The sequence below is a fragment of the Alnus glutinosa genome, chromosome 2, assembly GCF_958979055.1.
Source record: "Alnus glutinosa chromosome 2, dhAlnGlut1.1, whole genome shotgun sequence".
NCBI classification, from domain to species: domain Eukaryota; kingdom Viridiplantae; phylum Streptophyta; class Magnoliopsida; order Fagales; family Betulaceae; genus Alnus; species Alnus glutinosa.
In genome coordinates this window covers 16,221,997-16,239,730 of record NC_084887.1, presented here as the reverse complement: position 1 = coordinate 16,239,730, position 17,734 = coordinate 16,221,997, and the positions used below count along the sequence as shown (strand labels likewise).

At 35.3% G+C, this 17,734-nt stretch overlaps 1 protein-coding gene across 1 annotated transcript; it reads right to left on the bottom strand.

Annotated features, from left to right (window-relative positions):
* Positions 1–15,036: 15,036 nt before the first annotated feature.
* Positions 15,037–16,822, bottom strand: LOC133861560 (uncharacterized). Its single transcript, XM_062297344.1, has 3 exons — positions 16,492–16,822; positions 15,815–15,928; positions 15,037–15,384 (listed from the first exon to the last, which is right to left on the bottom strand). Exons 1-3 carry the CDS (start codon positions 16,717–16,719, stop codon positions 15,304–15,306), a joined length of 423 nt encoding a protein of 140 aa, XP_062153328.1. The 5' UTR covers positions 16,720–16,822; the 3' UTR covers positions 15,037–15,303.
* Positions 16,823–17,734: the final 912 nt, after the last annotated feature.

Genomic DNA, 17,734 nt, shown 5'->3' with positions numbered 1-17,734 from the left:
ACGTTCGGACGATTGTAATTCTTCTCCATGTCTTGCCTTATCAAGGATGTTGTCCGGACAGTGTAGACCTGCCATTCGAACGTATGCAGTTGTCTTCCCATATTCGTGTATGTGAAGGAAAACCTAATTCTCCTCGAACTCTGACTGGCGTTAAGACGGTATTGTTACGTCGTCCGAATGGATGCACTAGGACGCTGGAATCTTCTCGAACTCTGAAAAGCGTCCGGACATGTTGCCATGAAGTCCGGACAGATGCAACCTTGAACTGTTTGAACTTCTAGACACTGATGGGAGTTCAGACGGTATTACCACATCGTCCAGACGGATGTTGGTGATTGATGAGCGTCTAGACACTTTACTGGGATGTCTGGACAAAAACAAGGGATCTGAAATCTGCACAGAATCTTCCTGAATACTGAAATAGCCTTCTTGTAGCTTGTGACACTAGAACTTGTCATAATAAGACTCTTTCCATATCAAAGAAATAAACTTTGAATATCTGAAGACTCCGAAATATATGGCATCCCTATGAAAGCAGCAACATTACATGATAGTATTTTGTCAACAGAATGCAGCCAATCAAAAACTAACAGATTTGTTATTTATGTCAATTTGGATGACCGAGTCTTGGGCATAATAAAGTAACAAAAGAACCCCATCACAAGTTCTTGGATTAATCAACATGAAGACAACTGAAATAGATACCATGTTCCAGCCTGAGTGTGTTTGCCGATTTCTATAGATTTATGCTTTCTTGAAGAACAACTTGGTAGATACCATGCTAAATCCTTGAAGGAAGAAAAGAGTTAGAGTAGATACCATGTCTAACTCGTGGCTTAGGGAAATCAATGGCATTAGAAGTAGATACCATGCTATTGTAGCCGGTAAACATTAAGTATCAAGTTATGAATTGCAGCATTGGCATTGTGAATCTTAATTAATTATGATTAGCTGTATATATCGAAGCTCTACCTTATCTCCTATTATATTTCTTCAATATTTTTGTCTCTTTTCTTATTAGATCTTATTAATATTTTATTTCGTCTCAGTTATTTAGGAATATCTTTTTAAGCATAATTTACCAATCCTCATGGGAATGATCTCGTATTTGCCTACTATACTATCATTTTGATCTTGTGCACTTGCGAGTAAAACGTACAAATATTTATCTATTTATTTAGGTAGATATTTGCACAACAAGTTTTTGGCGTCGTTGCCGGGGATTGTTATTGTGTTTTTAAAAGTTTTTTTTTTTTTTTGTAGTATTTCAATTCAAAAAATTAAAAAATAAATTATTATCTGTTTCTGAGTTCTTAGCTGCAGAATTTTGAGCCTGGTCTTGCAATCAAGCACACTCGGCCATATTCCAATTCTCAAAGGTTGCATCTCCAGGCCGGTTGTAATCTTTTCTTTTAATTTTAATTTTTAATTTTTATTTCCCTTTTGTTCTTTTAATTTCTTTTTGTTATTTTATTCATGTGGGGAGATATTCCTACATCCCATGGAGCATGTTCATATTGCTTTAATCCTTATCATCATGTTAGAGATTGTCCTGAAATGAGACAATTTTCTAACTATCATTATGAGCATAAGAACACACCGTTCTCTAGACCAGGGAATGACTTCTACTCTGATTCATATAACCCGGCATGGAGCCAATAGTCTAATTTCTCGTGGCAAGCTCAAACTCCTGACAATTATGCTCCGACATTGCAAGAATGGCTCCAACAAGCATATCTGAAGTTCTATGATCAATCATACTTCTCTCAATCAGCTCCACACCAGCAATGTCAGGCCGAGCCACACCCTCTAGAGAGTTTTGACCTTAAAGAATTTGTGTTAGCTATTTTCAGCCAAATGGAGGAAACTAATCAACAAGCAGCCCATCAGCAATAAAGAATCTCATGATGAGGAGCTATCTCCCATCTTTTGGCCACAACCATACCAAGAAGAGCCATCTCTCCTGTCAGATTCGGACATTTATGATAAAATGTTGAATATTATAAGCGAGATAGAGAAAACTAATCTGACAAATACCCAATTCTTCACTGAGATAGACGCCAAGATGGAAGCTCACGTTGAACAAATCATCAACCACATCAAAAGAGAAAGAGAAGAAGAGCTTCAAAGTCAGTTGGTGGCTAATCCTAGTGGATATTATGTGGAGGATTGGAGTTCTTCCTGTCATGAGCAAGCTATCACAAAATTGAGGAGTGACGAAGTGGTCGAAAATCATGAGGAAGAGGGGAAAGATGAGCAAATTGAGGTCACACATGATCTACATCGGGAAAAAGGCAAGGAAGTGAGCACTGAGGCTTCTTTAACATCAACTCCTATTCTCGAATTACCAAGAGACCATGAGAGTAGTTTGTTCGGGCTATTAGATGAGCAAACTAAGGTCATCAAAGTAGAAAAACTCTCTAATTATTCTCCTCATAGTATTCCAATTCATGATTCCTTTCCAGATGAGAAACTATTTGAGAATTCTAAGAGTGATTTACCCCAATCTGTGAACATTAGGAACTACCTTTCTATAGGTAGAATTCATTCTCTATGGTCGAAGAGAAGAAAAGATTGGTGCTTCAAGTTTAAACTCAAAAGATACTACCAAAAGCGCTCGAGCAATCCAGGAACTCAAGCACATCTGCCCAGATTAGTGGTACTGAGGCCACTGCATGCACTAAAAATCCATATCCATTAAATAATTCTGGTTTTGTTTTTTAATTATTGTTCATTTTATTTTGGTTAATTTTAGTTTCTATTTTTTTTTTAGTTTTCCTTTCCTTGGTTTTGTTTTTCTAGTTTTGTTTTTCAAGAAAAGTGTGTCTACATTCAAGTTTGGGAGTATGCTACAAGCCGTACCTAGTCCAACTAGTTTTCTAATCTCCCGGGTATGATCTTTTTATTCTATCTACACATTGAAAACAATGTGTAATTCAAGTTTGGGGGTATGGGGAACACACACACACTTTATCCAAATTTTTTAAATTGCATGTTCATGTTATTTTTAAGACTTTGGTTGATCTAAAAATTGTGATTTGAATTTCATTGGTGAGCTTAGAATGTTGAACACATGCTCATTTGAAATTGATTCTAAAGTCCTACTACTTACTTTTGGCATCTAAGGATTTATTTGTTTCAATCTAAACTATCACAAGCACATTAGCATATAATTTGTGAGGTATGATATATAAACCTAATTGTGTATTTTTCAATGTCTTGGGTGAAGCTGGGTGACTTGTTGGATGGATACCTTAGCATATATGTAATAATAATTAAAAAAAAAAAAAAAAAACCATTTTTGAAGCTTTCACTGAGTAAATGGACTTCTTGCCTCATTAAGCATTGAATGTTCACGTCAAAAAGTGAGAAATTCGGATTGGTTAATGTCATGACTAGTTTAGTTTTGTAACCTCTTTGACTTGAGTTAGTAAGCTCTTATGGGTGTTCTCACACTTAGTGCCCTAACGCCATCTGGTTTGGGAGCACTAGCCTAACACTTGTTACATGAGTCGCTTAAAAAGCTTAAGAGAATTAAGCATTGCACAGCCTGCCAAAAAAAAAAAAGAATTTAAAAAGGAAGGAAAGAAAGAAAATAACAATAACAATAAAAATAACAATAACAATAACAATAACAATAATAATAATAATAATAAAGCTCTTGCTATTATGGCTTGGTTATTCAATTTGATGGGGATCCCATTGAACTTTGAGATATTGAGTCATTACACATTGGAATTAATTTGAAGCCTCATGATTATGTGTTAATTCACCTTACACTAAATTGAATTTGTGATGACTCAGCTTGTCGTTTATAAGTGGTTAGACTTTGGAATTCTTTTTTATTTCGAAGATGGAGTTTATATTTCTAAACTTGCTAATGAATGAGGATCATAATTTTGTTGATACTTAACTCTTTTGGAGAGCATGAATTTTTGCATAATGTTTGTGGGTATCATTCCTAACAAACCCTCACGAGACTTCACTCATCCACAAGGGAGTCCTAGGGGTTTAAAAGGCTTATTGTATACACTAAATACAATCGTGTTTCCCGCGACAAAGGAGGTAGAGTAGTTATTGTTTTAGTTTTCATTTTATTTTCAATTTTGTATTGCTAAAGGAATAGCAATATGTAAGTTTGGGGGTGTAATAAGTGCTAAATGTTACACATTCAAGCCCTTAATTTACATATGTTAAAGCTCTTTGTTTTATTATAGTTTGATGTCTTGTATTGTTTTTGTGTTTTCTTGTATTTTACAAGTTTTGGAAGAAAATCCATCAAATTTTAAGATTATAATGAAGTCGGCAAACTCACTTTTGAAAATATTCAACTCCAAATCAATTTTGAATTGAAGAAAAAAGAAGTCGGCAAAAATTCATTATTTTTGGAAAGAATCCAAAATGAGCACATCTTTGTAATTTAATCATAACTTTCAACTAAATTATCAGATTGCGACAAAATTGGTGGCACTAGAAAGCTAATAAAAAATGAAACAAATATGTCCAAAATAAGTTTTTCCTAATTCGGACGTTTACTATGCCAAAATCTCCCCGCAATAAAGGATCGCAAATTTTTTAGGAATTTGGAATCCTTCTCCTATTTGGATTGGAATTTCAAAAAAAGGAAAAGTCTTGTACTTATTCTATTTGGAATAGGAGACCTACTTACAATTTTTCTAGGATTCCTAGGGCTTTTAGAACTTCTCTAATCCCTATAAATAGGCCTCTAACCTTTTAAGAGAAAACATACAAGCTTTGGGGAAGAATTAGAGGCTACTTCAAGAAGGATTTTGGCTTTTTCTTTCTTCCTTTATTTATTTTCTATACATATATAATTTTAGTATATATTAGTTGTAACTAATACTTTAGCTAGGGCTTGATTGAAGCTCTAATTATGTCTCGTTAAGGTTTTCAATTGGCGCATTTGCTACAATTCATATATTGATGCTTAACTTGATTATCTCCTAGTCTTGAATTCCTCTAATGTTTATACTTGATCATCATATGTATGTGGTATGGATTTGTTATTTATATCAATTTGAATGACCGAGTCTTGGGCATAATAAAGTAACAAAAGGGCCCCATCACAGGTTCTTGGATTAATCAACATGAAGACAATTAGAATAAATACCATGTTCCAGCCTGAGTATGTTTACCGATTTCCATAGATTTATACTTTCTTGAAGAACAACTTAGTAGATACCATGCCTAACTCGTGGCTTAGGGAAATCAATGGCTTTAGAAGTAGATACCATGCCCTTATGGCCCGTAAACATTAAGTATCAAGTTATGAATTGCAGCATTGACATTGTGAATCTTAATTAAGTATGATTAAAGGTGGATATTGAAGTCCTACCTTATCTCCTATTATATTTCTTCAATATTTTTTTTTTGTCTCTTTTCTTATTAGATCTTATTAATATTTTTATTTCATCTAAGTTATTTAGGAATATCTTTTTAAGCATAATTTACCAATCCTCGTGGGAATGATCTTGTATTTGCCTACTGTATTATCATTTTGATCTTGTGCATATGTGAGTAAAACGTACAAATATTTATCTATTTATTTAGGTAGATATTTGCACAACAGTACCAAATTATCATAACTTGTGGTAAGATTGTTTACCTACTGTAATCCTGCTTCCAAAAGTCCTTGCTATCTTTCCTATATTTCCTTCAAACAGCCAATTTCTCCTTTAAGGTGGGACACAACTTTAACTAGTTGGCAATATGAGCTTCTTCAGTCGTGGCGCAAGAATGCAGCTCCAAATGTGACCTAGAGCTGGGTTTTTTTTGCTTTGTGTTTGAGTGGTAGGAAGACGTTAGTATAACGGGTAGTTTATTTTTTTAGTAGAGAGGCATAACATGTAGTTTAGGTTAAGTAAATCACGTTTGTCGCACATGATGGAGGCTCTGTCAGGATTTAACAACGAATCCTGACGGAATACCCTTAAATGAGAGATATGGATACTTGGTTACCCCAGTTTGAAACGTTTGTTAGTTCAGTAGGCTTCCGTTTAAAACACCTATAATTCGATACCATTTTTTGAAGTTATCCCTAACATCAATGATAATGTTAAAGTTGAAGATAAGAATTGTTAGTTTTATTGGTTGCATTCTGTTGACAAAATCACTATTATGCAATATTATTATTTTAAACAGGGATGCCATATATTTCAGAATCTTCCAAAGTATTTAGAGTTTATTTCTCTAATATAAAAAAAGCCTTATTATGACAAGTTCCAGTGCCACAAACTTCAAGAGTCTATTTCAATATTGCTGGAAGATTTTGTGCAGATTTCAACTCAGAAATAGTCAGATCCTTTGTTTTCGTCCAGACGGCCCAGTTATGCGTCTAGACGCCCATCAGTGTCGAGAAGCTTCTGAACAATTATAGGTTGCATTCGTCTGGACGTCATGGCAACACGTCCGGACGCTCTTTAGAGTTCAAGAAGATTCCAGTTTTCCTTTACATACTCGAATTGGGAAGACAGCCTGCATCAGTTCGGACGACAGGGCAACACCGTCCGGACGAGGTCCTTGATAAGGAAATTACGTGCAGACAATTTGCAACCGTCTAGACTCTAGGGCAACACCGTCCAGACGCGGCCTTAATATGAAGAGCGTGAAATGCGTTATGGAAAGATGGTTGCACAGCTCACCCTCCGGACGCTCTATGACTCTGTTCGGACGCCGTGTAGAGAAATTCGAATAAGTGATGATTTAGGTTTTCTGAGCCTATAAATAGAGGTCACTAAGCATGTATTCTTTACAGATTCGGTATTGAATTCACTATAGCTTAGAGGGGGTATTTAAGAAGATATTGCGAAGATTTGCTAGCTCTCTAGCTGTTGCCAGTGTACTGTTACTTTGTTCGTGTGAAGTCTATCTTAGGGAGGAGCCTTTAGGTAAAGGAATCCATTGAAGACCCCTTCAAATAGGAGACTTAGTTGGGAGGCGTTCACGTTGGGTTATGTGTCAGAATGCAAGATACGATCGCTGCATAAGGGTATATGAGTGTTACTGTCTTATTACTAGCTTTGTCTTCTGAATAGTGATATTCTTGGGTTTAACTGCACCGGAGTGGTTTTTCTCTTAATTGAGTTTCTACTTCGTTAATAAAATATCTGTTTCATTTAAATTCCGCACTTATGATATTTTGTTACACATTGTTCATACACACACTGTAAATTAGAAGTCTCGTTATTTTTCAAGAAAGATTAACACTAAGCGTCAACAGAAGACCACTCATGATAAAACACTAATTTCTATCTTTTATGATGAAGGTCAAGTTATATTTATGATATACTCGAGAATCGTTATAAATACAAACAGTACCATACCAGTTAAGGTAGGCAGCATTCCCAACAAATTCCTTATTATCTTATAGAAGTAGAATGTATCCCAAGGTTCAACCTCATATTGAAACTCCCAAACATTTTTGTGATGAATTTAATCGCTCAAGAAAAACAATAGGAGATATCATTAAAGGTAAAATGGTATCCACAAGTTCAATTCAATAACATTTTTTCATTCTCCCTTTTGTTTTCTCTTTTCAAAACAAAAACGTTAAGGATAACTTCACAAAAGAATATCGAATTATCTGCCGTTTTGACGGAATGATACCAAATTATCAAAACTCTCAAACCGGGGTATTTATGTATCAAAAACCGACACTAAAGGGTATTCCGTCTGATTTTGGCGTTAAAAAGTTATGGAACTCAACTCACGTGACTAGCACGTGAGTTTTTTTTAACCTGTTTTACCCATCTTGCCCCCACCTAAACATTTATGTTTTTAACCTATTCTAACATGCAAAAGACCCCTGTCTTACACGTGTCGCCCCCCAAAACCCTTCAAATCTAAAACTAATATATATATATATATCCACAAACTGCTTATTTCTCTCAAAGCCCACGAACGCCATTTTCGATTTCAAACAAAGCAGTTGATTCCCATGTCTCTCACACCCTCCGCCACCGTGTCGCCTCCATGGGAAGTCATATATTGTTCTTGTTGCTTACCGCCTTGCCCCAAAAGCCTAGTCATAGCCTTCTGCGTGTGCAAGTCATGGTCCATTTCCGAAACAGAGAGATTGATGTAAAGAATCGTGGGGTGTTAGAGAGGAAGAATTTGTTGGAGCGGCTATTGAAAATTGCTGATGAAGATAACGAGAACTTCTTGTTGAAGCTCAAGGAAAGCGTTGAACGGTAAATTCCACCCAATAACTTAGCATCTTTTGATAAAATCTGTTGTCTTTGTGTGTGTGTTCGTTGCGTTAGTGTTTATGTTGTGTTTGAAGCAAGTTTGTAATGTGTTTGAGCCTGGTTTTTCTCTGTATTTCAAATTTGAAACGCAGTGTTGGGCTTGATATTCGGACAATTGAAGTCCAGTTCGAGCATTTATGTGTAAAGGCAGAAGCTTATGTTGGAAGCATGAACTGTTAGTGATTGATGTGAGTGGAAACCAGTTTCCCGGCAAGCTTCCGACGTGTATAACGGGATTGAAGAAGTTACAAAAGCTTAGAATGCAGGAGAACTCGTTCTCTGGGAGATTCTGTGTTCGGTGGATGAAAGACCACGAAGTCCATTTTTTCCTCTGTTCACCTCTGTTTTCATGTTCTAAAACAGAGCTTCCTTACCAGTCATCTTCAAGGCAATGCTTTTTCTGGACTACGAGCCTTTTCTGGTGTCGGCTATTCCCTATCAGATCAAGTTGACGAGGTCTCAGCTTCCGCCTTTTGCTAGAGAGAATTCTGGGCGTGTTAATAATATGGGTAAAGGAGAGGAGGCGAGCTTTGGGTCTCTGATTAATAGCTTCTACAAGTTGGAGCCAGCTTACGTTGAGTATTTCAAGAAGACGATGGGAAAAAAGGCTTGGATTGTAGGACCAGTGTCTCTATGCAACAGAAATGTCACAAACAAGGTTGAGAGAAAAATCTCCCGCCGGAGAGTCGGCAGAGGGCGGCGGAGTTGAGGTGAAAACCCGCGGCAAAGTTGGAGGAGTTTGGAGGAGAGTCTTCGAGCATGGGGCAAAGAAGAGGAGGGCAGTCTGGGACGAGAAGTTCTTGATCCAGAGCTTGGAGATGTTAGAGGATAAAATCAGCACCTCAACACTAGCCTGAAAATCAGCAAAGGAGCTCCACGTTTCCTGCTGACCAGCCTTCTTACAGCAACAGCTACTCGTCAGACCAGCAGCCTGCAGCCTCCCTTCTCCTGGATTCCTGCTCCATGTCTTCCGGTTCTGCTCCTCAAACTCAGCACAAGCCTTTTTCCTCTTTTGTATCATCTTTTGTTTCTTTAGTTTTCTGTTATTGTAACCTTGTACTGACATTCCTAAACTAGTGTCCATGTAACCTCTATAAATAACAGAATACAATCTGGTTTTGGTAAGTTAACCAAACCAGTTCTTCTCCTAAATCTTTCAGGAGAAGCAGGGGGTGGATGGATGGACCCTTGGACCGGCCGGTTTTGTCGCCTGTGGGAGCTTCAGAGCCAGTGATTCCACAATGAGACGAATGAATGGACATGGATTCATTGCATTGATTAGTAGTAACAGTTGTTGGTGTTCTTCTTTCTCTCTTTTGGGTTTAAGAGGAAGAGTGATTCTCTGAAATGTGACTCAAATGGATAGCTTTGGACTAGAGTGGATGTCGGATTCACCTCTCTCTCTCTCTCTCTCTCTCTCTCTCTCTCGGCTTCAAGAAACGCTGTAGAGAAACGGCCATGGCTCATGTTCTTCTTCTTTTTTGGAGAGAGAGAGAGAGAGAGAGGAGTTTGAGTTCTTCCTCGACTCATGTGACTAACACGTGAGAGAGTTGATAAAGTGGAGAGAATGGGAATTTGGGAATTATGGTGTACGTGGAGAGAAAATTGTTATTCGTTTGTTTTTTTTTTTTTTTGGGGGGGGGGGGGGGGGGGGGGGGGGTGTTGGGTTAGAACATGTTAAAAAACTCACGTGCCAAAATTAGACGGAATACCCTTTAATAACGATTTTTGATACATAAATATATTGGTTCAAGAGTTTTAATAATTTGATATTCTTCCTTCAAAACCACCGATAAATTGATACCCTTTTATAAAGTTATCTTAAACATTAACAAACAATTTAAAACACAGGAAAAGGTAGACCATGTTAAAAAATTCACGTGCCAAAATTAGACGGAATACCCTTTAATAACGATTTTTGATACATAAATACCTTGGTTCAAGAGTTTTGATAATTTGATATCATTCCGTCAAAACGACCGATAAATCGATACCATTTTATGAAGTTATCCTAAACATTAACAAACAATTTAAAATACTCAAAATTATTTTCACTTTTATATTGCATAAAAATACTTTTTAAACGAAAAATAAAAAGCATTAACAAACATAGGACGATTTCAAAACGTAGTTGATAGAAACACAATGTTTAAAAACAAGTTTAAACGTTTGGTAAAAGTGTGGTTCAACATTTAAAACCATGGTCAGAATTTTAAAATTGTGCATTTTAAAAATTAGACCTCCTTGACTACAATTCAATGTTTTTCAAACTTTTTTATTTTTTTATTTTTTTTTTATTTTAGCGCATTCCCAAACACAGGACTTTCCACTATTTTGTTTAAAAACACATTTTTAGCCTGCTAAATCACAGGGCTATATACACCCTTTAGCATACTTAGTGAGCTCTCAATTTTAAATTTTTCACCAAAATTTAATGAAAAACTCAAAAAAATCAATTTCAACAAACTCTCTATAGTTTATCTATTTTGGCTTTGGTCAAAATTTCACTCCAAATTTGGCTCACAAATTTTATGAGCTATTGAATATTTAATAATTTCTCTCTCATTTCACTTCACTTCTCACTTTTTCTCTCTCCTCATTTGTTAGGAGTAATTGCTTAAAACCAATAAAAAAAATTAATATCTACTTGAAATAGAGAAATATTTGGAGAGTTTGATGTATGAAATTCGTTAAAAGTAGTAATTAAAATAAAAAAAAGTAGATTTTTTAGCTAAAATGTAGAGAAAATTTAAAGAGCTTACTGAGGATGCTCTTAATATTTATCTTAAATTGCCGAGGATCATTGATGGGCGTGACAAGATTCACCATTTGTAGCCTTTTAGTTAACGTTTTAGAGCATCATTAGAGCATTCACAGTGAGTTATGTAAAACCCACTGTAAATCTATAATAGATAAGAAAACACCAAAAACACACCTCCATCGGCTTCGCTACTCTTACGCTAGTTTAGGTTTCTCTTCCATTTGTGTACAATGTAACGCTAGATAGGGCGTTACACTGTGCACAAATGTATTGTTATTTTATTATTTCTTTCTCTCTCACTCTCTCACAATTTCTTCCCCGTCTCTCTCTCTCTCTCTCTCTCTCTCTCTCTCTCTCTCTCTCTCTCTCTCTCTCTCTCTCTCTCTCTCTCTCTCTCTCTCTGAGTTCGTCTTCTCCAGCCACCCCTCTCAACGTGCCTTTCCCACCTAGGCTTGGCAATTCGGGTTGCCGTGTCAACCTATCGGGTTAGCAAGTCAACCCATTTAATTAATTTGGTAAAAAATGTGTAATTATCGCGTCATAAATATGTTATAAACGGGTTGATGGGTCATAAACGTGTCATAAACGGGTTGACGGGTCATAAACGAGTTATAGCTTAAACCCAAACCCTATATATTCGTGTTGTGTTCGTGTCGGATTCGTGGATTGTGTCAAAATTATCAAGCCTATTCGCACCCCAAGGAAATCCTTCAGCCAGGTCTTTTATCTTTCTCTTCTGTTTGGTTCATGAGAAAATGTCAATGTAAATTACAGTCGCTGTAGTCATAGTAAATGCTCTTGCGACTGTGGTGCTAGAAAATGTTCGGGAAAATGTCCCAATGAAATGAACGGCTGGGGTTGCAGCATTATATGTTGAATAACGAGATCAATGAGCAGCTCGCGAGTTGTGCTAGAAATCGGGCCTGGGACGGGTCCTTTGACTAATGTACTCATCAATGCCGGTGCCATTGAACAATATAAAGAATGTTCGACCCGGTTGGAAATTTTCTATCATACAAGCATATGCTTGCTTGCACAAGCTTCCTTGACTTGTATATGATGCAATTTGGCATTATCTGAAGTCTGGGAAGCAAGCAAGCATAGGGGTGTGCAAATTAACCGATTACCGCCTACCAACCGCGACCGAACCGAAATTAACCGCCTGCCGACTTAACCGACAAAATTCGGTTCGGTAGTCGGAATAGAATCTTTTTACCGAAAATTGGTCGGTTCGGTAGGCGGTCGGTTAAGCGGTTAACCGAATTTCCGAACCGAAAATTAACCGACTGATTAACCGGTTGGTTAACCGACCGCCTATATTGAAAAGACCTTTCTTCAACATCCAGAGAAACTGTGTGCATAATGTGCATACAGTGCATTTGAGTATTTCACTATTTGACGTTTTGATTTTTGACTCATTTTTCAATTTGGGCACAAAGGCACAGCACAGCCGCACAGCCGCACAAGGCACAAAGCAGTTAAACTTGAAATTTGGGCTTTGGAGTTTTGCACAAAGGCACTACTAGTCTGCCACTAGACCACTTTTCCAGTTTTTTTCTTTTTTTTTTTTAAAAAAAAAAAAAAATTATGTAAAACAGTAAAAAGAACTCAAGCCTTAAGGTATAATAAATTAAGAGAATAATTTTGATTTTCGGTTGAAATTTTGAATGGCTTATGGGCTAGTTGATTTTCAAGTGTGGTGGTGCTGCCGTAGACTGCCCAGTGGCCGGGCCCTGCTGAGTGCTGAGTGCTGGCTGGCGAAGCTGGGCTTGCTAGCAAGTGGCAAAAGGCAAATAGCCAAATGGCCCAAATACTGTCTAAAAAATAAACCATATTGATATAAACCTTAAAATTATTTTGAGTCTTTAACCCATTAAAAAATGAGGCCCAAATTAAGAAGGGCCAGAAGGCCTATTTTAAGGCTTAATCTTACCCAAAACCGATTAACCAACCGCCTTAACCGATCGTTAACCGACCCTTTAACCGACCGTCTACCGACCGTTAACCGACCGCCAAAACCGCTTTAACCGCCTAAACCGAAAATTTCAAAATTTTTCCTTGTCGGTTAAATGTTGGCGAATTAACCGACCATGTCGGTTAACCAAACCGACTTCGTTGATTTAACCGACTTTTGAACCGCTGCACAGCCCTAAGCAAGCAATGAGCATGAGAGAAACATTTACTATTTGTTGCTACAAATACCCCAAATGCAACTTTTCAAGGTATTTAAAGTTTAACGAAGTAATTGCTCTTAAAATCAATAAAAAATAATATCAGTTTAAGATAGAAAAATATTTAGAGAGTTTAATATAAGAAGTTTTTTAAAAGTGATAGATAAAATAACAAAAGTAGATTGTTTGGCTAAAATTTAGAGAAAACTTAGAGAGTTGACTAGGGATGCTTAAAAAAAATAAAAAAAATAAAAATTTAGGGGTAAAAAATTAAGGAAAAAAATATAAAATCAGTCCATGATTTACTGAATTTGCAATAAGCTCTACATAGTATCAAAATGTTTTGAGAGCTCCTTGTAGTATGTATAAAGGCAAATGATATTTGTACACACATTTACATTTGGTATAGGACTCATGCATATGATGGATTTTACACCAAATGTGAGTAAGTGTACAAAAAAGTTTGTAGAAATAACACATCTCATGCATAAATAACAAACTACTCATTGTTGTCAAATTTCGTCAAAAAACTTGACGGATTCGGTTAGTGTGGCATGTTAGAGTTAATAAAATTATGATGTGTTCTTAAAAACAAATAAAATATTTATATAAAAATTAAAATTATTATTTTTTAATTTATTTTTTATTTCTTTATAAAAAGGATGTGGAGCACGGCAACCATGGAGATGAGAAAGAAGAGGAGGAAGAATATGGAGAAGGTGAAGGCGGTTGTACCGCGGAAGCAAATCCCATCTTTGCAGAGCTTGCAGTTGAGATGCTCGTCCAACAGGATGTTTGAAGCTTTTGATGCCGCCGTGGACAGTTGAGATGCGCAAGTTGGAAGGCTACGGTCATGCGGCTTTCACCACGAAAGCACAAGCGATACCTTCCTGCACCATGGAGATGGAGGCATGGAGCTTCTCTTGCAAGCTTCCTTTGGGCATATGCTTTGTTTGGTATTATATTTTCGTAGACAAAAGTTTGATTTTTAATCAAATTGTAGAAAATGAATCGTTTAAGAATTACGTCTTTAAAAATTTGTTATGTGCTTTTTTGAAAACTTCGAATTTTAAAGGCTAATATGTGATTTTAAAAGTCAAACTGCGATTTTGTTAAACGTTTAATTGTATTTGTAAAAATTACTTTTTTAAATCGTACATTTTTACATCGTTATTTTAAATTACATTTTTTAAAATTGTAAACTCAAACAGATCTCAATGCCATGCCCATGGCTGCTTGTGCTAAAATCATGCATTTCTATCTCAAAACTTAAACTAAGGGAATTTGTGCAAAATGATATTCTCCTTTCGAGCTACCCAAGTCACCTCCCCTTTCACGCCTCTATTTATTTATTTTTTAGTTTAGAGTTTTTTATTTTTTATTTTTATATTTAAAATATTTATATATCTGTTTATTATGACTAATACGTATTATGATTTTATTGGCTTTGACGTTACATACTAAAGAAATCTATCAAGTTTTTGATGTAATTTGATAGCAAAGAGTAATCTGTTATTTATGTATACCCCCATAGCACTTTTAGGAACATTTTGATACTACAGAAAATTTATTACAAATCAAGTAAATTCTCGTGAACTGGTTTTACATTTTTTTTTAAAAAAAAAATAATAATTTTGTAGGCTCATCATATAAATAAATAAATAAATAAATAAATTTAAAAAACTATAAAAAGACGTAAAGTGATTCCACCCCTCACATCACCACAATCGAAGTTAAAAGGGATCTTTGATCTTAGTAGTCTATATCATATAACTGAGATGAAATGATGTAACAGTAAAAGTGAACTTTTGAATCAGTAAAGGCCTAATAAAAATAATAATCAAGAGCTAATTTTTACTGATATATCATTCTAATTGTGTGATAGTTGTATAACAATCTACTAAATAACATTTATCTTTTGATAATACATTTACTTAGAGATAAAAACAGTAATCAAAGTAATCGCAAAACAGTTATATGATCAACTGCATCATTTGAATTAGGGGAATCCATAAAACTACAACTGCTGCTCTATTCTTTCTTAATAGTTAATAGTTAATACGCATTCAAAATCCTCATACCATACAAACAGCAGAAGATCACATCAAGGAATAATAATCTTCTTGCCTGCATATATGCTGTCGCCTGAAAGCCCATTTGCCTCTTTAATTGTATTTATAGATACCTATATCGACCAGTGTCGGAAAACAATAAATAATAAATAAATCATAAGCCATAGAGATAATTAATTACATGTCGTCGATCTGCTCGTTTAGTAATAGACATTTTCTTGTTTTTTTTCCCCTTTTGATCATCCATAGATAAAGTTTCTTAGGATTGCTAATAAATCATCCATAAATAAAAGTCTTCTTCTCTGTTTAATTCTGAGAAAATTAAACAAAATAACAAAAGAAAAAAAAGAAGGGGTTTGTGGGTGTTCATAAATATTAGAATTCTCAGGATATCAATTGTTTTTCATGAAAATTTCTGAAAACATATAGCTTTTGTGAATGCACAACGAATAGTTTTCAGAACTTCTATCCAGAAATCTTTCTCCATAAAGTTTAAAAAATAAGTATTCAAAATGAAAGCAATCAAGAGAGAAGCAAATATACCCCATATTTTCTAGAGAGACCCCAAAGAGTATCTCCTTTAACAATCACTATTGTTCTCTGCGGCGGCAATTCAGGGACTTCTGGCACATTTTGGTCCTTCAACATAATTGGTTTCTACAACAACATAACACAACTTACATTCTACGTACAGATTTCTTCAATGGCACCAAACATATCATAAACAAATGTAATGCACTTTCCCAAATATCAAAAAGACATAAATAAACAAAATTTAATCAAACAAGTAATGGTTCTACAAATCCAAAAGAACAAGTAATGGATGGGTCTCTATCAAACACAAAAGAAATTAAAATATATATATATATAAATATAAATATATTCAAACAAGAAATCTTTCCAAAATCACCACAAGTAATGGATCTCTCCAAAATATCAACAAAACATTGAACAAAAATGGGTCTCTCAAAACAAGGACAAATCGACAAAACAAGCATTGGGTGACTTGGGTCACTCCAAAATATCAAACAAAGAAAAAGTACAAACAATGAATCCCTGCAAAAAAAAAAAAGAAAAAAAAAAATTACAGCATAAATATATTTAATGACAAATAATGGGTCTCTCTAATGCCAAAACAAATCAATCGCAGAACGCCACAAGCATGAGCGATACATTGATTGAGGAAATGATATTTGAAGTGCTTCATACTCAATACACACCTTAGTAATGGGTTCTTGGGGAGAGAGAGGCGGAGCTGGTCGAATCGTCTGAGTTGACTCGCTGAGTGATTGGTTATTAGTCCGAGTTTCATTTCTGGTTCTGTTGAGAGGGTTTAGTGCTTTGAGAATGCTAATGGCGATGCCGGAGAAGACCACGAATCCGACGGTCTTAGCGATTGCTTTTTCCTTTGCATCTCCGTCGCCGGGGGCGGCGCGTGGGTTTGACATTAATGGTTGGGCGTGGAGGACTGTTGAGGGGGGTTGGGATTTTCCTTTTGAGGGTTTCTGGGTCGAGAAAGGCTTGCGTACGTGCACATTTACACACACAAGCTTTATACACTAATGTGGCGACGTGTCCCTCCCATTAGTCCCATGTCAGGCAAAAATAAAAAATAAAAAAAGAAATGTGCAGAGAAATAATCTACAACAAGAGAATAATACATACTTCCATTGAGACTTTGCACAAATCAATTTCATTATGCTATCCGGCCATTGATAGAATGATATCATTAGCATAAAACATAAAGAATAATCTTATAAGTCTCTCTCGTATTCATTTTGTGTCTTTACAAATAATAATAATGTGACTTTTTAAATCATCATTGAACTTGTGATTGATTGTTATTAAATTTTAATCAAGTGATAATTTTAAAAGTCACATCATTTTTTAAGAGACACTAAACAAACATAAGAAAAACTTCTAGAATTACACAAACATCAAATTTTTGTAATGGGAGAGGTTGTTTGATGGAAGGGGCGAGAGAAGAAGAGGAAGACAAAAGAGTCGTCCTTTTTTTTTTTTCTAATTTTTGTGGAAGTTATTGTTTCAATTTTCGATCCAAAAGAATTTTAATGAGTCAGGAGCTCTAGAGAGAGATCAGAGCAAGTTGCCATGAAAATAGTTGGTATATAATGGCTGACAGAGAAGTTGGGCATTTAAAAATTCAGTCTATTGACTGGATAGTGATTGATATTGATATGTTAATGTTACATTTCGTGAAGAAAATTGGAGAGAGGGTAATGGGCCACTTGAAAATTATTTCTCCTTTAATTCTCGTATTTTTATTTCTTTACAAAAATATTATATTCAAAATATAATAACTTTTTTTTATTTTTTATATTACGTTAATAATTTTTTATTATTATTTAAATAAAAAAACTTATTATAATAATAATTTTTTTTTTTTTATATCACATTAATTACTTCGTATTATCAATCACTTTAAATATAAAGGAAGAATTT